Source organism: Desmodus rotundus, chromosome 10 (assembly GCF_022682495.2).
Source record: "Desmodus rotundus isolate HL8 chromosome 10, HLdesRot8A.1, whole genome shotgun sequence".
NCBI classification, from domain to species: domain Eukaryota; kingdom Metazoa; phylum Chordata; class Mammalia; order Chiroptera; family Phyllostomidae; genus Desmodus; species Desmodus rotundus.
The window spans coordinates 26593913-26616011 of NC_071396.1; the positions used below are offsets into that span (position 1 = coordinate 26593913).

General features: G+C 45.8%; 2 protein-coding genes across 2 annotated transcripts in view; both read right to left on the minus strand.

Annotated features, from left to right (window-relative positions):
- Window positions 1-22099, minus strand: part of LOC112306123 (neuronal acetylcholine receptor subunit alpha-7) — a 65245-nt gene that overhangs the window by 40497 nt on the left and 2649 nt on the right. The window lies entirely within an intron of this gene.
- LOC112305919 (small ribosomal subunit protein eS1-like) lies at window positions 11169-12017 on the minus strand. Its single transcript, XM_045196652.1, has one exon. It carries the CDS (start codon window positions 11990-11992, stop codon window positions 11198-11200), a length of 795 nt encoding a protein of 264 aa, XP_045052587.1. The 5' UTR covers window positions 11993-12017; the 3' UTR covers window positions 11169-11197.

Sequence of the window (22099 nt, forward strand, 5' to 3'; positions counted from 1 at the left end):
CGAGCCTGTCTCAAGAGACCCTTTGGGGGCATTTGGGGGGGCTTTGCGAGACGGCAGGACCGGTGTGGAACAGAGTGGATGCAGAAGCAGATAAGAAAACCCAGCTGACTTCTATGAAGCTGAGCACTGAAGAGATTTGCAAAAATAGAAAAAACATGCTGTGCTTGGTTGGGGACATGGAGTTATTTTTCATGAAATATTATTTATGTTAACATAGCATGGGCTTGTTATCCTTGTAAGTAAGTTACAGTCCCGGGCTCTGCTACTCGGGAGCTGTGGACTTGGGACCAGCGAGCTTCTCTGAGACTCTTGTATGAAAACAGAGCGTGTGCCATCGCTCCAGAATGATGCAAGGATTACAAGGGGAGAAAATGAAACATGTCCAATACCCTGGCTGGATGGCTCATTCGGTTGGAACACCATCCCATAGACCATAAGGTTGTGGATTCGATTCCCAGTCAGGGCACATGCCTGGGTTGTGGGTTCAATCCCCAGTCAGGGCACATACAGGAGGCAACCAATTGATGTCTCTCTCTCACATCGATGTTCTCTCTCTCTCTCTCTCTCTCTCTCTCTCTCTCTCTCTCTGCCTACCCCTTCCTCTCTCTCCAAAATCAATAACCGTATTCTTGGGTGAGGCTTAAAATTTTTTTTAAGTGCCTAAAACATAGTAAAGTCCTCCACCTTTTAATTTTCAGAAACAAGTTCCACCAATACAAAAAAAAAATAGAAAAGACTTGGAGAGTGGGCCCAAATGGGGGATTTCGCTCCTCTCCAATGGCCTGTTTTTAGATGTCACCCGTAATAATGCTACTTTTGTGCTCACTGAAACCCAGCCTTAGGAGGTAAACGTTTGCATGTCCACATTTTATGTTCTTAGCGAGTCAGTGGTTATTCTGTGATGTATGAACGTGCAAATGGGAATCTTTTCCAAAAGACCGTGCGACCTTGACATCGTTCAAACTAGAAGCTGGCCTCTGCCCAGCAGCTGTCCGCCTTGGAGGAGGGCTTCGCCGAGGGATTATGCTCGTTCCCTACTATGGTTCTCGGTCAAAGCTGACCTGTTCAGAGATATATACACACATATTTCTGACAATACTGCTAAGCACCAAGAAAAAAGGACACATATTCTGCTTGGACCCTTTAAAACCCAGTACGCTGAAGAGCCTGGTGCTTTATATAGATGCTGTTCCTAAGAACATCCCTGAGGCAGCGACTATAGTCCTTAAAAATGTCTGTTTCTAGAACTGTCCAAAGTGATCATGGGCTCTTGTCCTCTATTTTTTTTTTTAAGATTTTTAAATTTATTTTTAGGGAGAGGGGAAGGGAAGGAGAAAGAGAGGGAGAGAAACATTGATGTCAGAGAGGAACATGGGTTGGTTGCCTTTCACACTCACCCCAACCGGTGACCGAACCCACAACCCAGGCGTGTGTCCTGACCGGGAATCGAACCGGCGATCTTTTGTTTTACAGGATGATGCCCAACCCACTGAGCCACGCCGCTCAGGGTTCCTCTATTTTTATACCAAAGCTATCCCTCCACATCTCTAGAATACTTGAGGAATTTTAGAAACTTAGGCCAGAGTATAACACCTCTTTATTTCCTCCCCACAGGTCACCTTTGACATGAACCCCAGGGAGACACACCATGACAGGTGGCCCACGCACTGGCCCATCTTGCTGGCTGCTTTGGGGAGTCTCCATGCCAGGTGAAGGGGGGCGGGGGTGTCTCTGAGCTTAGAGCCTCAACCAGGGCAATGCTATTTTTTTTTTTTTTTTTTTGCCTTATAAAACTCATGGCCCAAGGCCATACTGGAGGGCAGAAGGCCCAGGGCCAAGCTGCTCCAGCTGCTCCAGTATGTGAAGGTATAGGACGATGCCCCAGGGGGGTGACAGGAAGTAACTGCCTCCCTCCCCCACCCCCATCTTGACCTTGTGGCCTTTTGGGTGGAGCCCATCTCCGCAGGGAGGGGGAAGGGGCTCAAGAGCACGCTTTGAACGGGGCCTGAGGTCCCATTTCTTACATTTCTGTAAGGGGGTGGGCCTCTCTACCTCCCCCTGAAGGACACATTTGGAAGAACAAAGTCTTGGAAATGGCCCCCGACAGAGAGGGGACACACCTGGAGTTGGCGGAGCTGGCAAGTAGGGGGCATGGGGGTGATGGGGGGCGGACGGATTGTGGAGCGCAGGAGAGAGGCTCCATCACTCCGAACGAAGCATAAATCACCGTTTGAAGCTCTCCTGGGACGGGAGCTGTAAATCCTCTTTATGCCTAAGCCATTGCCCCTGCTGCTTCCGTGTCCAAGCACTTCCTCTATGGTTTACCTCACATGGGGCACCTAAGTCACATTTGCCTGGGCCCAAGGCAACACACTGTGCCCAGCTGGATGCCCCCAAGTGCCTGAGTTATGGAAAGGTGTGGGGCTTCAGCACCAGCCTTTTCCAATGAATTCTGTGGGGAAACAGGCTGCGGGATGTCCCCTCACAAAGAGGTCACCTGGCCAGAGTGGCCCGAGTGGAGCACCGTCCTGCAAACCGAAAGGTCATGGGTTCAATTCCAGGTCAGGGCACATGCCTGGGTGATGGGTTTGGTCCCCCATTGGGATGCATAAGATCCCTGGTCTGGGTACATACAGGAGGCAACCGATGGATGCTTCTCTCTCTCTCTCTTTTTCCCCCTTCCTCTCTCTCTCTAAAAAAAAAAAAAAAAATCAATAAACATATCCTCTAGTGAGGACTTGAAAAAATAAAATAAATAAAATGAAAAAAGCAAATGCAAGGGAGAAAGGAGGAAAAGGAAGGCGGGCAGAGAGATGCCACTAAAATACGACGCAGAGTGTGGAAAAAGGCCTGCCCGGGACCGGCGTGCCTCTCCCGAGCTCCTCAGGCTCTGAAAGTGTATAAAGCCTTGGATCGAATGTAAGCACGGTTTCAAAGACCAGACTGAAATAATCAAATGAAATGAAAGGGCGACTGCAGAGCTAAATAAGCAAACTTAATCAAAACAGCACTACTCCGGAGCTAATCAATTGCATGCAGGAAGGAACCAAACAGACTCAGCTGAAAATTGAGTCCCTGGGCTGAAGGCAGGGGATGAGACAATCGGAGGCCATGCAGGGGAAAAACACAGGGAGATTTAAGTCAATTAGGGAAGAGGCTGGGGACAGAGGTGAGGCGAGGAGGGCACAGCCAGGGCTGGAAGGGGGACCATGTGGGAAACGGTTGGAGCTCAGGAAAACGCACAGCAGACCTGCTGCTGGTTTCTAGCAGAACAGCAGACTGCACGGTCGGAACACCGGCCCGCTCCCGAAGATCCAGACTCTCTGCAGGAAGACAAACCGATGTCTTTTTTTTCTTTAATGTTTCGATTGCAGTTGGCATTCGATAGTATTCTGTATTAGTTTCGGTAGTGTAGCAAAATATATACCCAAAGAAACCTGAAACACTAATTGGAAAGAACATAAGCACCCCTCTGTTCATTGCAGGGGTATTTACAATCACCAATATCTGGAAGCCCCCCTCATGTGAGTGGATAAAAAAGCTGCGTGGTACGTTTACATGATGGAGTACTACTCAGCTGAGAAAAAGAAACAAAGGTCTTTTCAAATGCAAACCTAATCCCACAAGAAAGTAAGAGAAATCCCCAAAAGCAAATAAACAAACAAAAAAAAGAGGAAACCAAAAAAAACAAACAAACCCCAAAACACTGTTTGTTGCCGTTGGCAGAGCGATGGGGTGGGTGACCGGTGGCCAGTCACATTCACAAGGAGCGTGGGCAGTGCCTCGGTGGGACTGAAGAGACGACTTTGACCCCACAGGTGGGGGGGGGCTGAACCAGTCCCCACACCACACATCCACCCACCTGTCCCCGGGATCTTAAAGGGCCAGCTACAGCCAGGAAACAAAGTTTGTCTCCGTCTGGGCTGGCAGTGGACAAAAAGCGGCAGACTAGTCATTCCAATAACAAAGTACAGGTCTTTCTCGTGATGGAGGATTGAAATGTAAATAAGCCACCAGCCCTGGAAATCTTCAAGCTGGAAACATAGCAATGACGCTGCTCCAGATATGACTCAGCCATAAAAAAAAAAAAAAAGGAATGAAATTGTACCATTTGTGACAACATGGGAGGATCTAGAGGGTGTTATGCTGAGTGAACTCAGACAGACAAAGACAAACGGCGTGTGATTTCACTTACATCTAAAGGACAAAATAAACAAAAACCAAAACAGACACAGATTCGTATACAGAGAACAAGCTGATGGTTGCCAGATGGGAGAGGTTTGGGAGGATGGGGGTGGAAGGGGGAGGAATTAAGAAACACACTGGCGGTTACAGAACAGTCACAGAGATGTAAAGAACAGCACAGGGAATACAGTCCGCAATATTGAAATAAGGATGTATGGGGCCAGGTGGTACTAAGACTTAGCAAGGAGAATCGCTTTGTAAGGTACATAAATTTCTAACCCCTGCTGTACACGTGAAACTACTATAAATACTGAATGTCAACTGTAATTGAAAAATAAAAAAAAAAATTCAATGAGCAAAATAGAATCAGAGGCACAGAAACACGGACCAGACCGACAGCTGTCAGAGGGGAGGGGGAGGGGGGAACTGGTTCAAAGGAGGCGAAGGGAGGAGCCAGAGAACGTAAACGCAGGGCCCCTGGACTTGGACAACAGAGTGGGGATGGCCTGAGGGGGTGGAGGTTCTGGGTGCAGGGAGTGAGGGGGGAAATATTGGGACAACTGTACTAGCATAACCAATAAAATATAAATTCAAACATAAAATGAATAAAGAATAAAAATCAAAGGAAAAAATGTTTCAGAAAAGCTGTTCCAGGACTGTGAAACTTGAGGCACCAGAAGTAAAGAGAATAAACAAATAAGCACCACCCCCAAACAAAATACACAGGAAAACAAAAAGCATCTCTGCTTAGGAAATACAACTATGACTGCAGCTTCGTGATGCAAAATATAAAATATGTGAGTGATAAATGTTCCATGAGCAAGAAACAGAAAACTAAACCATCAGGAATTAACCCCCCGGAATTCAAACACCAGAAATATCAGAGGGTTAACACTAAACACACGTTTCAAATGATCCAACACCTTAAAATATGAAAAGCACCATTAAAAAAATCCCGTGCTCTTGGGGAAAACAAAAGTCAACATAAAAGAAATTCTGAGTGTTTCTCAAAGTAAAAAAATATAGTAATTTTTAAACTTTTTATTGCTGACACTGTTACAGATGTCCACATTTCCCCGCCTTGGCCCACCTCCTCCCAGCCCCCGCCCCCCCTTCCCTCTGGCCATCCCCACACTGCTGCCGTGTCCATGGATCCTGCATGTATGTTCTGTGGCTAATTCTTCCCCTTCTTTCATCCAGTCTGCTGTCAGATAAACCCCCCCCCCCCCCCCACAGCTGCCGGTCTGCTCCATGTGTCCCTGCCTCTGGTTCTATTTCTGTTCGTTAGTTTATTTTGTTCATTAGATCCCACACAATAGTGAGACCATATGGTATCTGTCTTTCTCTGACCAGCTTATTTCAGCACAATAATAAATGGGTTACAGGTCAGATTATAAAGACCTATAATAATAATTAGTAAGACAAAAGCAGACCTACCAAACAACCTACTATCGTACAGTAAAGAATGATAAAGAGACAAAAAAAGACAAATGCTTAAAAGACATAAAGGACACAACTAAAATATACAACATGCATCTAAAAAAGTTTCGGGGGGAGAAAACGTAAAGAATGACGGCTTAGAAATTCTAGAATTGACTAATCCTCATATAAAGGAGGTTCAAGCCCCTCGAGATAAGCGTGACTCAAACACTAACCGAAGCTCAACCCTGCGTCAGACTGTACGTGTGAAAAGCTTAGACGTAATCTGGTCCGCACGGCACGAAAGCAGAACTGAACGCAAGAAATCAATGACTTTGGCGGGTTCGGCGCGGCTGACGTCACAGGGTGATGAAAGCGCCGCACTGACATCTGGGAAAGACGGGCGAGTCTGGAAAGAGGCTTCAGGAGGTGGCCTTGGGTTATAACCAGAGTAGGAGACAAGTCGCTGTGAGTCAGAGTGTAAGACAAATATCCAGCAGCCTGCGGTGGCACAGAGAGAATGACTGATTGGATAAATATATAAATAAGGGAGAGAACACACAAATCTCTCACGCAGAGCAATTCCAAAGAACGGAGGCACATAATTCCCCTTGTAAGGGTGGAGAACTTAACTCCCTGATCCTTGAGTGTGGGCTGTGCCTAGTGACCCAGTTCTACAGAGCACGGTTTGGAAAGGAGGGACAAACAGTGACTGTAACAGAGAGGCCCCTCGAACACTGCCTGAGGCCAGCTAGTCAAGGTCAAGAGCAACAGTGAGGTCATATTGATGGTACAGACTGGTGTCCTCCCCGAAACACACCGTCCCAGTCTGATCACGCAAAAGCATCCCACACAGCCCTACTCAGGGACTTCCTGCGCGACACCAGGGGTCTTCAAAACTGTCAAGGCACAAGGACAGTCCCAGTAACTGTCACGACCCGGAGGGGCCGAAGGAGGCGTGACGATTGAGGTGATGTGCTATCCTGGGTGGGATCCTGCAACTGAAAAGGACATTAGGTTAAAGAACTCGAAACCCACAATGAATGATGGACCTCAGGCAAAAATGATCTATCACTGGTAGTTCATTGATTGTAACAAAACGAACCATATGAATGACTGATGACGGTAATACAGAAAGCTGGGTGTGAGGTGAATGGGGACCCTGCAGTCATTTCTCAGGTTTTCTCTCCATCTGGACCTCTTCTCAGATAAAGTGTTTATTTGAAAAACAATCTCATAGCCCTGCAACAGCAGCCTGTGGGAAAGGATATCATAACAGTACGTGGAGCCCGACGGAGATTACCCACGGGGAACGGCAGCCGAGGTGCCAGCAGGCGGCAACAGTAACAGCCAGAAACCCATAAAGGGGCATTTTCAAAGCTTGGAAAGTGATCATGGAATTCAGCTTTGGACTCCGTGCCAAGCTAAACTGTAATCCAAGAGTGCGTTTCCAGTAAAGACGGGTTTTTTTCAGACAAACAGTTTACTCACATCAGCTCATTGAAGTTATTACCATCAGGTGTACTCCTGAGCGAATACACTAGATTCGGAAGAAAAGGGTAAAAAAATCCAATGCAGCATATTCCAAACACCGAAAATACTTCCAAAGACAATTTTTTCATGTTTAAATCCTCACCTAAAGACATGTTTATCGATTATAAGAGAAAAAGGAAGAGAGAGAAACATCGAAGCGAAAGAGAAACAGTGCCCGGTTGCCTCCCGTACACACCCTCACCAGGAATTGAACCTGCAACCTAGGCACATGCCCTGACCGGGGATCGAACCTGCAACCTCTGGGTGTACAGGGCGATGCTCCACCCAGTGGAGCCACCTGGCCAGAACCAGGTTATTTTTGACTTCGGAGTGTACGGATGGATCCAATTACATTGGTTACCCTTCAACTAGATATTTATTCTACAGCCCCACGCTTCGTCAACTCTAAGATGCCATTTGATGGCAAGACACAGGTTTTCAAAAAAAATTAAAATGTGAAAAAAATGCACATCCCAGAATGGATGGAAATTGGTATAAAATGTACTTTTATAGGTGATGAAAGTTAGGAAAAAAATATGTGAAGGAGCAGAGACTTTAGGTACCTGTCAAAACATCATTCACTCGAACATTCGAAAAGCAAGCAGGGATAAAGGACCAAAATGGGTGGTGGGGGAGGTGCTTCCGCAATCAACAGGGAGATTTTTAGAAATTACCTAAAAGGGAGAGAAATATCTCAGCTCGCAGACACCCCGAAGCCGTGGAGGAGGGGAGGGACTAAATGGGAGTCCTTTCCTCTTGCAAATACTTCAGCACAAACCCAGCCGAGGAAACTAGGAGCCTGTGAAGCAACCCGAGGTCCGGCAAGGGTCAGGCCCGACGGGGGGCTGCTGTAGGAAGTCCCGTCAATGTCCCTGGGCCCAGCATAGAATGTGGTTTTTCATTTTCATCTTCACCCAAGCATTTTTAGAGAGAGGGAAAACACTGCTGTGAGAGAGAGGCACTGATTGATTGGCTGCCTCCCACACTGTGTGCCCAGCTGGGCTGATTGAACCCACAACCTAGGTAATGTGCCCTGACCGGGCTCAAACCCGCAACCTTTACGGTTACAGGACGATGCTCCAACCAACTGAGCCACACCGGCGCCGGGGGCTGCTGGCGGAGTGTTGTATGTTATCACACAGGTTGGTTCCTAGGAGGCACCCATGGCCCAGGAACCCAGTGGGGCAGGGGCGTCTGCCTTAAAGTCCTACCCCTGTAGGACTGGGCTGGGGCCACGCAGGAAGCCTGCTGTCTAGGAGCACTGCCCAGAGAGGGGCACCAACGGAAACACAGTGCTGTGATGCCCGAGTCTCCCGGGACTCCTGGCTCACACAGTTATGGCGAGAACTCCAGGGGATCCCAAAGGACCTGATGAATGAAGCCAGCGGTCCCCCACTGGAATTAGGTAATCCTTTTTTCTTTCTCCGTGAAATCTGTAAATAATGACACCTCCCCACCCCCGCCCATGGATCTTTAGGCTCTAATTTTTCTCTCACAGACGGTCGCAAAGCTAATACATTACAGGAGCCAGAAATAATTTGGCAATTCACTAACTAATCACTGCCGCGCTCGAAACCCTCACAAAGGAAAATGCTCCCCTTCTCCCGTCCCCAGGCCCAGAGTCCGTTTCCCATCTAATTCGGAGCATCTTCTAACATCTGTCCTGCTTTACAGGGAGCAATGAAGAGCTCGAGAAACCCAAGTCAGACTATTCACAGGTTATCTTTTCTTATTCTGGAAAGTACAGTGCAGGGACTCACGCCATGTCACACGCCCAAGAAAAATGCTCCTATCGCAATGCAGGGACAAAATTACCTTGACATTTTTTGGGTAATTCACATGATTAAATAGTTTGCGTTAAAGTTCCAGAGGGGTTCCTTCCCTTGTAAATTATCTTTCCTGACGTGTGAGCCAGTTACTATGGCAGGAGACATTGGTTTCATTGTAACGCCTGAACTGGCTAGGAAGGAAGTGCCCAGTGTAAGGGAGGCTTGAGTTGAAACCTACACCATAATTACAGCTGAATTTCGACCCCACAACTCCTGACCTCCTCACCCCATGCTCCTTATGATCAGCCCTTAACCTGGAGACCTAAATAAATTTGCATGTATTTTTTTAATATTCATTATAACCCCATAACAATTGGTTTGGTTTCACTCTAATAAAGGGAGGCATCTTACCTACGCTTGAGCCCATTGACAAGTTATTACAGAAGATTAAGAATTGAAATACTGAAAGATTCTCAGGGAAGGAAGCGCCCCTGGTATTTTATAATCTAGTTCGAGAACGCTGCAGACTACGAGAAGGAGTTGCTCTCTACTCTCTTCTTACCCGCAAATGACACTTCCTAACCCCCCTGTCCAACCACGTGCCACAGCACTCACTCACTCTTCTGCCCCCAGTGCCACTTAACTTGCTCCGCCCTAGGTTCAAAGTCATCCCTTCGTTCTCGGCTGTTCTAAGAGCCTTGACAGTGGCTAGCTTTGCCATGAAGTCCAGGGGAAGGGCGTTGCGACATCCAAGAACACACGCTCTTTTCCGGCTCTCGCAGACTGAATCCACCACACTGCAGCATGAAAATCGTGCCCAATAAACTCACACATGAAGTGGGAAGAAAAATACCACGAAGGCAAATATGTTGCTGCTTGGGTGGGGAGGGGTAAATCGAGGCTTCCCAAATCAGGCACGTGAGAAAGAAAGTGACAGATTGCCACTCAATATGTTTGTCTTCTCTCTTTTCGCTGGATTATTTTTAACACCGAATTTATAAGTAATGTGCACGACAGCCAAGCACTGCTGCATTCTGGAATCTTCTTTCCTCTGGGTGGGCTTTTCACCGCAGACAGTAGGAAACGATCACAAGAAAACCAAAGAGTGACTGGCTTCCGTAGCTGTGGACTGTTTCTCTAAATGTGTACTAATACAAACGTGAGTGTAAAATAAATGTAATAACAAACCACATCACCTAGTGTTTTAAAATCTTAAGACTCATTATAAGCAGAGACATTGAAACTAAGGACGAATTGACAGGAACCAGAGGGGAGGTGGGAGGGAATAACGGGGGCGGGGAAGGAGGAAGGGTTTTCAGGAACATCTATAAAGGACACATGGACAAAACCAAGGGGGGTGGGATCAGGAGTGGGAGGTGGGGATGCCTGGGGTGGTGGGGAGTGGTGGTGGGAATGGAGACAACTAGACTTGAGCAACAATAAAAAAAATAAAATAAAATCTTAAGACTCAGAGCTGATGCGGCTGTGTCGAAGCTGGGAGTCGATGCAAATACCAGCACACACTTTCTTCAAAGGAACCTTTACGTTACCTTTAAGTCAAGAGACTTCAAAAAATTATTAACTTATGGGACTCATTCCACATCTAAGAAATGGTCCCAAAAAAGCCGTCAGACATCAGAATAGAGAGGGAGGTTCAAAGATGTAGATTACAGTGTTATTTATAGCATCGGCTCTGTAGATTTCGTGTAAACAAGCGAACCGCTCAACAATGAGTTGTGGCATAGCCTTAACAGGAAATGTTATGTAACCATAAAAATATTATCAAAGGAATGAAATCCTGTGAAACATATATTAAAATAGAAAACGGAAGAAAAGCATCCCATAAAATTGTACTATAGCAATATCCGATTGTTTATAAAGGATTGTTTTAAATTCTGTTCTGTGATCCTCTTATCGTTCATCCCATTTAGTCATAAATACGAAGATTGATTATTTCAATCCCAAGCTGCTCTCTGAAATCTTCTCTGGGTCCAACCTGCTTTACGGAGAATTACTCGACACCTCTAAATAAAACGTATGTGGATAGGATGCCAACCTTAATATGCTCATAACTGTTGGCATGATGAGCAGCTACAATGGAGGTGCTTGCAGGTCTCTGGGGAATGAGGGGGGGATGTGGGTTTGGAGGGGGACGTAGGGTCGGGGCCGGGGTGACTCACAGATCCCGCTTTAGACGGTTGGTTGTGAGTATGTGGGGTACTACATCAGCATTTTAAACTCTTTTTTTTTCTTCACAAATAGGCCTGTTTGTCACCATTAAATGACTGAATTTAAACAGATTCTTGGACTGGGGGCTCATATCCATCAGCTCGTTCAACTTTAGCACCTGTCTCATCCCCAGTAGCTTTTCCAGAACTGCTACCTTCACCATGAAGCTCCATGAGTTTTCCCAATTCAAACTTGGGCTTCTTCAGCATTTTGACTTTTCTAACAAAGGCATCATGAAGTGGATAAATAGATTGGCAAGCCTTTTCTATGTCTTTCCCAGTGCTGTCTGGGATCAGTTTACTGACCACTTCTTTCAAGTCATTTGTCTGCACCTCTCGGGTCATGATTTCCATCATCTTCTTCCGGACTTGGCGGACCTGTTGATGCTGAGCATAAGAGGTCTTCCAAATCTGATTATTGCGTTTTTTAGTAAAACCAACACAGAATAAACGAAGCAAATACCCATCGGTAGTCTTGACATCAACATGAGCTTCAATCATGGTCTGCCATTTTTTGACCATGGAGCACATTTTGTCACGGGTAAGATCCATGCCATGGAAATGAGTCAGGCAGTGTTTGCCCTGAACATCCTCAGTAATTAGCTTGAATTTTCTAAATGCAACTTCATCATTCTGCAGATCAGCTAGGCTCACTTCAAATACTCGGCCCTTCAGACCATCCGATGCAATTTTGGTTTCCTGAGTTCTCGCAACTAGTGTTTTTCCAATATTTCTTATGTTGAACATAGCTGGTGCTTTCACATCATACCAATCTTTCTTAGAAAATGGATCAACCACTTTCTTCTTTGCTCCCTTTTTGCCACCTTTTGTCAGGCGCTTGTTCTTGCCCACCGCCATGGTGCTGCTCAGAGAGCCAAAAGGGCTTAAACTCTTAATTCCATAGCCCATGCATGTCCTCCGTGTTACAGGCACATTAAATATTGAACACGTCCACTCGTGTGCTGACTGAGAGGTTAATACGACATCCAATCTTGATAAAGTTCATCAGTCACGGTCATCCCACCTACAACCTTTTAATTGTCCCTGAAAACCAACGGAAATGAATCCCTGTCCAGGATATCCGTGGGAAAGGTAAACCACCACCACAGAGCCTCCAAAAGCAAAGCTATGGGAAAATATGAGCTGGAGAAAGAACACCTTTTAAATACGACGCAGAAGCGCTAAGCCTAGAAGAAAGAAATGATAAATCTGGTCATGTTAAAATGAAGAATTTCCGTTCATCAAAAGGCACCATTTATCAATAATGATGCCATGCTTCAGTTAAAAGTTTACAGAAGCGAGAAAGACGGAACGTTAAAACAGGGAAAAGACAAGCCAAAGTGTCTGAGAAGATACGTGCAAAACGTGTTAACTGAGGTCTCAAATCCGTAATACAGAAAAACACATGGACCGATAAGGAAAAAACACAAAACAAAATACCCAGATGAAAACAGGCAAGAGCCCTACCCGGGTGGCTCAGTATGGAGCGTCGTCCCATACACCAAAAGGTTTCAGGTTTGATTCCTAGTCAGGGTGCATACCTAGGTTGCGGGTTCGATCCCCGGTCAAGGTGCCTGTGGGAGGTGATATGTGTCTCTCCCTTCCTCTCTCTCTAAAATCAACAAACATATCCTTGGGGGAAGATAAAGAATAAATAGGCAACAGATACGAATAGACACTTTTCAGGAGACGGCGCCTAAGTAGAAAATTAAGACATGAAGGTGTCCTGGACTTTATCGGTAACCAGGAAACTGCTGATTAGTCACAAGGAAGAGTCCCTCCACACCCAGCAGGATGGTGGAGGAAAACCACCAAAATATCAAGTGTGGGTGGGCGTGTGGGACAACAAGACTTTCTCACACCCTGCCGGTGACACGCACGGCAGTGACCTCCGCAATAGATGGTCCCTAACAGCTAGACACAATGTAAATATCTACCGATAGAATAATAAATCACGTTACAGCACATAATGAAAATGAACACGCCATAGCAACAGGCAGCAATGGGCGTGACTTCCAGAAAAAAAATTATTAAGCAAAATGCACCAGACTGAAAAGAACACACACAGTGGATTCCATTTAATGACGATGCAGAGAAGGGCGGGGTTAAGCCTGGAGGGGTTGAGAGACAGGAGCACTGCGTTGGGTGTTGAACCGTGGGCGGGTTCCCGTGCGCGGGTTCCCGTGCGCAGTTCTCGGAGTCCGGTGTGATGCTGTATCACGTGGCAGCTGTCTGTCATGCTACAGTTCGACGTTTAACATGCGATTAAAGACTCCCAAATGAAATGGATGTGTCTCTGTGAGCTAGTCCGGTGTATGAAGAGGATCAAATGACGATAAAACATCCTAATGGAAACCAATGAATGAACTAATGCTTCCTGACTAGCGAAGGCAATTGTAAATTTTGTCAGTTGGGGCTTAATCAAATCTACCTTGGCAATCAGCGAGGAGCCTTGGCTTAATTTGCTTAATCCGAACATCTCAACAGAGCATTGTACGTGTGAGCTTTTGAAAATAGATACGTTGGATTGGAAAATTGCTTTACGTTTCTGATTTTTCAAACCATTTTAAGCTCTACCTGAATACTTACCTTCTCTCCATAAAATGAAACCAACAGGTTGTCCTGGCTGTCTGCCTTTGCCCTCGGTAAAGACACCGCCTCTTTGTCCCCAGATGGGAACATTCACAGACGATTTGCTTCCAGCGACCTCAGAGAAAATTTCCCACCGTGAGCATCCTCTCACAGGTGGCACTGAGTAACCACGACAGCTACCAAGTCCGTCCCCTTCGCCACCGCCACCTGCCTTCAGGAGAGGTCAGCCCTTCGTCTATCACCTGACTTTGAACCTGGAGTCAGCCTCCTGCCCAGGCCTTGCCCGCAGCCTGTTCTCGTGCTGGGATTTTTAATCCCTAAAGCAGGATTTTATACTGTGCTTTATTTAATCTCACCTTGGCTTCAGTCAATTACTTGGGCTTCCTAGGAGCTGTGACCTCAACGCTTTGCTGTACCTCCTAGCTTTTCCCCTCGGAAACTTAACAAGCGTATTATGCAATGTCTTCCAAGGGAAAAGTAACCAGAGGAGGAGGGAGGAGGGGATAACGGGGGGGAGGAGGGGAAGAGTCTGGTCAAGGAACAGGTATAAAGGACCCAAGGACAAATGGGGGGGAATGGAATGTAGGAGGTGGAAGGTGGGTACAGCAGAGGAGAGCAATGGGGGGAAATGGGGGCAACTGTAATTGAACAATAAAAAAATTGAATAGAACCCCCCCCACAAAAATCCAACAAGAGATAAGAGTACCAGGTTGTGCGTGTGTCTTTACACACACATATGCACAGAGACACACTGTTTTACAATATATAGTTTGGGCTTCTTTGTGTGTGTGCCAAAATCGTTTATAGGCGATATGGACTGTGAATAAGGGAGGAACGGATATAAACATCGTGGGAATTGCTGGTAGGAGGTTCCAAATGACTTTTGTCTTCGCTGAGTGCACTGCCACCTCATCCAAATGAATCAACAGGGGCACAGAGATATATTTCCACCGTTCTCTGTCCGTGATAAGACGGAATCCATCTGGGCAGCATGGCAGGGATGAAGCAGGGGCTCTGGCAGAACGGAGCCCTTAGGGAAATATTGGTGGCGGCATACTTGAAAGGCCCCATTTCCAAGAAAGATTCCTTTAGTCCAAGTGCCCATAATTCTCAGTCCACAAAGCTAACAGAATTTTGCCCAGTTTTGTCCCAGAGCTGTTAGAATCATAAAGAGGTTTGCAAGACAGAAAACTTGCGCCATAATAAACCTGGACTCGCTGTCAAGATGCGCTGCGAACAGGTTTTAATTTAGCATTTGCGTTCTGCCATCAGCGATGAGGGGCTGGGGGTTCCCGCCAACCTTCAGGGAGAACAGAGAAGCTAGGGAAATGGGACAGATGTGGGCTCACAGGCACCTGAAAAGTGACAGGTAATGAGGAAGTATGAGGCCAAGTCCAGGAGGGGCAGGGACCCCAGAGAGCATCATCGGGGTGGGGACCACTGTTCCAATATGTGGGATGTCTCCGAAGGCGATGCCAGAGAGGCCCCAAGTTTAACCAGATCTGGACCAACTCGAGAGGAGGGGGGACAAAATAGGAGTTCAGGGGCCACAGAATAGAGGATCCCAGTCAACTGCCTCTGTGTACACCCTAGAACGAAGATGCGAAAGTGAGAAACGGCCCCGCCCTCACAGGACGGGAAGCCGGCTGCCCATCTCCACTACAAACTGCATTGGGGCCATTCGTCCTCACGGGTGCCCAGGGCCCCGGGAGGCTGGTCAGAAACAGATAGCAAATAAGAGGAAGGGAGTGTTTTCTAACACAACCCGCCCCCCCGCCCTAAATTATCTCCGCAGTTTTTCACATAACAATGTCTGGGATACAATTTAAAAATAACCAACCAGGCTGAGAAGCAACAACGTGAATCGTTTCAATAGGCGCTCCTAGACACTTTCTAAAATAAAAATGGGCATAGGGATTGAATATGCAATGATGACGAGAGTTACATAATAGTGGGGCAAGCGTGCAGTTTATTTTAAAATGCCTGTTGGTTTACAACTTGGCCTATTTGTGTCGTGTTCATATTAATGCCTGCTAATTCGTGTTTAAGACGCCATAATGCTGTTACGCCACTTTCATATTTAACTCTTTCTGTACACATCCTAGAAGCCCAGAGAAAAGACAGCAGAAACTGACCCAGAATGGCTTGAGGAATGGTAACTTGGGCAGCCCCTCCTTGGTCCTTTTTTTAATCTCGGTTGTTTAATTTGGTCAGGAGTCTTAAGAAGTAACACTTCTTAACCCCGGCTGGTGTGGCTCAGTGGATTGAGCACAGGCTGCGAACCAAAGGGTTGCTGGTTCGATGCCCAGTCAGGGCACATGCCTGGGTTGCGGGCCAGGTCCTCAGTGAGGGCCACGTGAGAGGCAACCACACACTGATGTTTCTCTCCCTCTCTTTCTCCCTCCCTTCCCTTCTCTCTAAAACTAAATAAAATAGAACCTTAAAAAAAAACCAGAAATAACACTTCTCACAGCATTACTAGGATCATTACGTACTTGTACCTCAGGTTGTGTTTACAGACTGTGTTCAAGGTGTGTGCATTTTGCAGCTAATATTTGATAATATCAAGTTATAGGGTCATAGCATTTTAGATCCTGGCTAAATGCAAGATTATACGTCTGAGGAACCTGAGCAGAAAGGCCTCCCCCCGCCCCCGAGATATCAGGCAACATCCTAGCCCTTAGGATGCTGGGCTTCCCACCGTGCCTGCCATCTGTGGAGGCACACCCCAAAAGCAGGACCCTGTGCTTCTACCATCTTGTGACTAGTGCTTGCAAAAAAGGTGAGCCTGCAATCCACAATCCATCAAACACCACAATCCTTCATGCATAACGATGTGTTTTATATTTGTGTGTAATTAGGAGTTGATTCATACTGTTCACTTTCAACGCCTTGCCTTCGGAATGCGCGCTCATAACTGTGCACATTTGTTTTATGCAAATCCACGCTTGGAATGGCCTGCAGATGTGTGCGCACAGGTGAACGACTGCGTGGCACAAATAAAACAGAAAGGCCGTGGAAACCGATGGCTGTTTAGACCCTTGCATTTGCGTCTCTCCAAAATGATTTCTGACATATCATCTCATTCCCAGCCCAGGAAGCAAGTGAATAATCGCCGTAAGTCAGAGTATGCATTTAGGAATAATTTAAGTACTGTCACTTAACAAATTTGTCTACATACGGACGTGAAGTTTACATACACAGTTATATATTGTAGATCATAGATGCAAAATGTCTCTGGAATCTGTTCTTTTCTCTGCATGCTCACAGAGAACGTAGTTTCCACCTCCTCCCAGCTTGCCTGCACTTTCCCTCCTCTCTCATCTGTCCCCGCCCCCACACTGCCCTCAGCACCCTCCATCCAAACCCAGATCTAGTTACACCCTCTCCACAAATATCCGCCCCCAATCCTCACCCTCCAACTAGCCCTTCACCAAGGGGCCAGCTGAGCAACTGAAACAGACCACAGTGGGTAGGGTGATCCTTTGAAGATGCATGTTTTCTCTTTAAAACGTAGGCATACCTCTTTAATTCTGATCTATAGCTTATACTTGTTGGATTTAATACAAGTGGCGTGGTTTGGATGGTTTCCATTTCTAGGAACACAGGCTACAGCAAACTGACTTTGCAGATTCACAAAGCCCCTGGCAGACAGTCTCTTCTTCCTGGCCTCGGAGATACTCAGACGAAGGCCCCGGGCAAAACCTAAACTCTGTAGAGGTTCTGAAGGCACCTCCTACTCTACACCCCCACCGGCCTCTGCACTCCCCTTTAGAGTTCTCCTCCTTCCAAAAATAATCGTCACCTGTATCTTGGAAGGTGTGTTTCTAGAAAACAATTCTTAGGAAAGAGTCTATAAAGAAAAACAGGTATTTGAGTCGACAGCACATCTCTCTTAGAAATCTCCATAAACATAAGCGCATTCAATTTTCTGAGACGTCTGCCTGAAGAACCCGCAGCCAAGATGAACTGGGGCCAGTGTTCCCTAGAACACAGCTTGGTGAAGGTGTGCTCCCCTCAAATGCACTCTCGGTCTGTCCCCACTCTGGTCCCATTACCTGGAAAGCCTTTCCTACTTTCTGCAACTGGCAAAATCCTCCCCACTTAAAAAATAATAATAACTTGGAAACCATTCCCAGCCACCCTAAATGGAAACACATGTTTTCTCCTGCATGCCCTTACAGTCCTTTGCATAGGCGTTTCTGTTGAATTGCACCTCGAGAATCTTCCGTGTACACATCAGGATCCCTGGCCAGAATGTGAGTTTTAAAAGTAGAACCTAGTCCTTATTCATTTATAAATTCCCAGAATCTAGCAACGTTCACAAACCAAGCTCAGTAAATATGTGTGAAATAAACTGATGAGAGAGAAAGGATCCTTCCCAAAAATAAAACATGCGGCATCATATGTCATCTTCCTAACACTCCAGCCGGGAAATCTCTGCTGGCAGAAAGGAGAACAGTAAGATTTTTTTTTTTTTTTTTTTTTTTTTTTTTGCGGCGGAGAGGTGGACCTTTTCTAAGACAGCCCAGTTAGAATGGGCAAATGCCCCTCTGGAATTGAATTTGTAAAGGGACTCTTGTACCAGTCAAGACCTTGTCCTATGAAGAAGGAGAGGGAGAAGGAGAGGGAGAGGAAGGGGGACTGGGAGGGCGAGGGGAGGGGAGAGGGAGGGAGGGGGAGAGAGAGCGCGGGCGCGCGCCAGCCATTGAGTCTCTGTCCATGGTGCTGAGATTCCAGCTGAAAAGTCCTGGCACCGCTTCAAAACCAGGCCCAGCCAAGTCAGACCGGAATACAAATCTTTGCATATTTCATTATCTCTGATACAGAGACTTCCTTTTCACCCAGGATCTCAGGACAGTCGCAGTCAATCCGTTACAGTTCAGCCAGTTTAAGTAAATTAAGCTGACTCCGTTCCGCAGGAGAAGTCGCCAACTCCAAAGGAGGCAGGGGGCCCAGAGGACTGGCGGGAGTCAGAGGTGAGTGTCCCTCGCAGCCCCCCCCTAACCAGTTAGCAACCTTGGGGAAGTGGCCACGCCCTTCCACGCATTAACTTCCCCACCTTTCAGTTGAGTAGCTACACAATTAAGATCGAGCAAACCTTCAGTGAATCGCCAGCGTGTGGCAGGCGCTTTCCCTTACTATTATTCTCATTCTACACATGAGGAAACAGGGCTTAGAAAGGCAATGTGCTCAAGGCCACTTCATGGACTCTCTGAATTGAGTGGCTGGGATGTTCAACCAGTTCATGGGTACATCCATGGCCAAGGTGAGATCAAGGCTTTCTGCGCCCCCACCCTGCTGTTTTCACGTGCACCTCTCCCATGCTGGGATGCTGATGACGCACAGTGCTTACGATTTGTTACTTTTACATTTCCTAACTTGACAAAGAAATCTTCCCTGGTTTGCGAATGCTTGTTTGTTTTTCATTGTCACTTCGCATCATCCTAGCCTACACCTAAACTTCTCACAAGATCCCAAACCTTCCTGTAACCTGATCTCTTATGGGTCTCTTTCAAAGGCTGGGGTGCCCAGGGAGAAGCTTGCAAACTCCTGTTGAGGGGTCTTGTCTCCAAACCAGCCCTGAGAGGGTCTGCTCCACTTGATCGCTGCCGCTGCCCCTGAGCCTGGTGGTCACTGCACCCTCACATCCCATCCCTCCACCCACTCAGCACAAGCACCAGGCCGAGTGACCCAGCGATGGAGCACACACACGGTGAGGCGGCCTCGCGGGACTCAGCCCTGGGTCAGTGGGGTGGGGGGCCTTCATTCCCACCCTGTCGTGCACCATGTGCAGAGTGAGCCAGCTCAGCTGCCTAGTCCTCTGCCAGGGGGTGGGAGGAGATTGGTTTTTGCTTTGATGAAGATGACCGTACCCATGCATCTAGCTTTCTGGTCTTTCAAAGTTGCCTCCACACCCTTGAGCTCATCACAACAACCAGTGACATGCTAGTGTGTCCATTTCATCAACAAGAATGTACAGACTCAGAACATTTAAGAAACTTAGGCAAGACCAATCACGCAGAAATGAGCAGAGCCAGAACCTTCCAAGGCTCCCAAGTACACATCGCTCCCTCAAATAACAGGGAAGTCATGCTATGACGTCCTTGTCCCCCAAATGCGCCCCCACACTGCCATTTAACTGGTCTAGCTTAGCTCGACACTGGAGCCCCTTCCCAGCCTCTTGTCCCCTAACTCAAAATCTCCATCCTTTCTCTTGTCCTGCAGTCCAAGCTCTGTGAAGAGCAATTATTGCTTTCATCACCTGTGTGATAACACTTGCCTTCCTGTACAGCCCCCTCCTACGATAATTTCTCTACATCATCGCACACGTTCGATGTTTCAAAGCACAGTTCTCTCTGTAGGAGGAAGTACACATTTCACACAGGTGCAGTGGGAGAAAGGAAGCCATTCATCACAGCTATTTTAATTACGTTAAGTGATGAGCAATACACATCAGGGTGGGAGCGTGGGTACGCTTTCATTCCCACCCCAGGCCTCCCCTTTCTTATTCCCCAGCCAGCAGCGTATTCTCTGTATCTAGGCATCTGTTTCTGTTTCGTTTTCTTTATTCACTTATTGTTTTTTTTAGATTCCACATATAAGTGAGATCATATAGTATTTGTCTCTCGCTGTCTAACTCATTTCATTTAGCATAAGGCTTCAAGGTCCATCAGTGTTTTTGCAAATGGCAAGGTTTCATTCTTTTTTATTGTGTGTGTGTGTGTCTGTATACATACACATAATATACATATACATGCAATATATGTGCAACTATATATCTGTGTGTATATATACATACACACATACACACAATATTATACACATATACACACAATATGTATACATACTATATACATAGTGTATACACAATATATATACATACTCTCTCTATATATATAGTGTATACCCAATGTTTCATTTGTTTACAGCACATTTATACATGTGGTGCATCTCCTTTAGACACCCATCTATGGATGGACCCCTAGGCTGCTTCCGTATCTTGGCCATTACCAGTAACACCACACTAAACATAAGGATGCATGCTCTTCTCAAATTAGTGTTTTTGTTTTCTTCAGAAAAGTACCCAGAAGTGGAATTACTGGAGAGTATGATAGCTCTGGTTTTAATTTTTTGAGAAATCTCCAAAATGTTTTCTATAGTGGCTGCCCCAATTCACAATCCCACCAACAGGGCAGTAGGGTTCCCTTTTCTCCACATCCTTGCCAGCACTTGATGTTTGTTGATTTTGTGATAATAGCCTTTCTCACAGGTGTGAGGTGGCACCTCATTGTGATTTTAATGTACATTTCCCTGATGTTTATTTTTTTAATCAGATTATTTTTTTGGTGTTACGTTGTATGAGTTATTTATATATTTTGGATATTAACCTCTTATCAGTGTATCATTTGCAAATACTTTCTCCCATTCGGTAGGTTGTCTTTTTGTTTTGTTGATGGTTTTCTTTGCTGTAAAAAAACCTTTCAGTTTGATGTAGTCTTATTTGTTTATTTTTTTCTTTTGTTTCCCTTGCTTGAAGAGATATAGCACAAAAGATATCGCTAAGAGCAATGTCAGAGGCTTACTGCCTATGTTTCCTTCTAAGAGCTTTATGGTTTGCGGGTCTAACATTTAAGACGTTAATCAATGTTGAGTTTATTTTTGTACCTGGTGTAAGAAAGTGGGCCAATTTCTTTCTTTCTTTTTTTTTTTGCATGCATCTGTCCAGATATCTCAACACCAATTATTTAAGACTCCATGATGTCATTATTCCATTATTCAGGGGTAGGCCAAAGTAGATTTACAGTTGTGAGTACACAAAAGTTTATTCTTGTATTATTAATTAATTTTAAAGATATCTGCATGTCTTTTTCCATACAAACAACTATAGACCTACTTTGCCCAACCCTGTATATCCTTGCCTTCTTTGTCTTAAATTAACTGACCATATAAGTAAGAATGTATTGCTGGGCCCTGTAATACCATATTGTTTTTATTATTGTAGCTTTGTCATATCGTTTAATATTAGGGATTGTAATTCTTCCCACTCTGTTCTTTCTTTGTCTATGTGGGATCTTTTGTGGCGCCATATAAATTTTAGGATTAGTTGCTCTAATTCTAAGAAGAATGCCATTGGGATTGCATTGAGTCTATACAGTAGTTTTAGGTAGTAAGGACATTTGAACAATATTAATCTTTCCAATCTATGAGCAAAGGATACCCTTCCCTTGAATTGCATCTTGTTTAATTTCTTTCTTCGGTGTCTTATAGCTTTTCAGAGTACAGGTCTTCTACCTCCTTGGTTAAATTTATCCCTAGGTATTTTATAGTTTTTGATGCAATTATAAATGGAATTGTGTACTTAATTTTTTT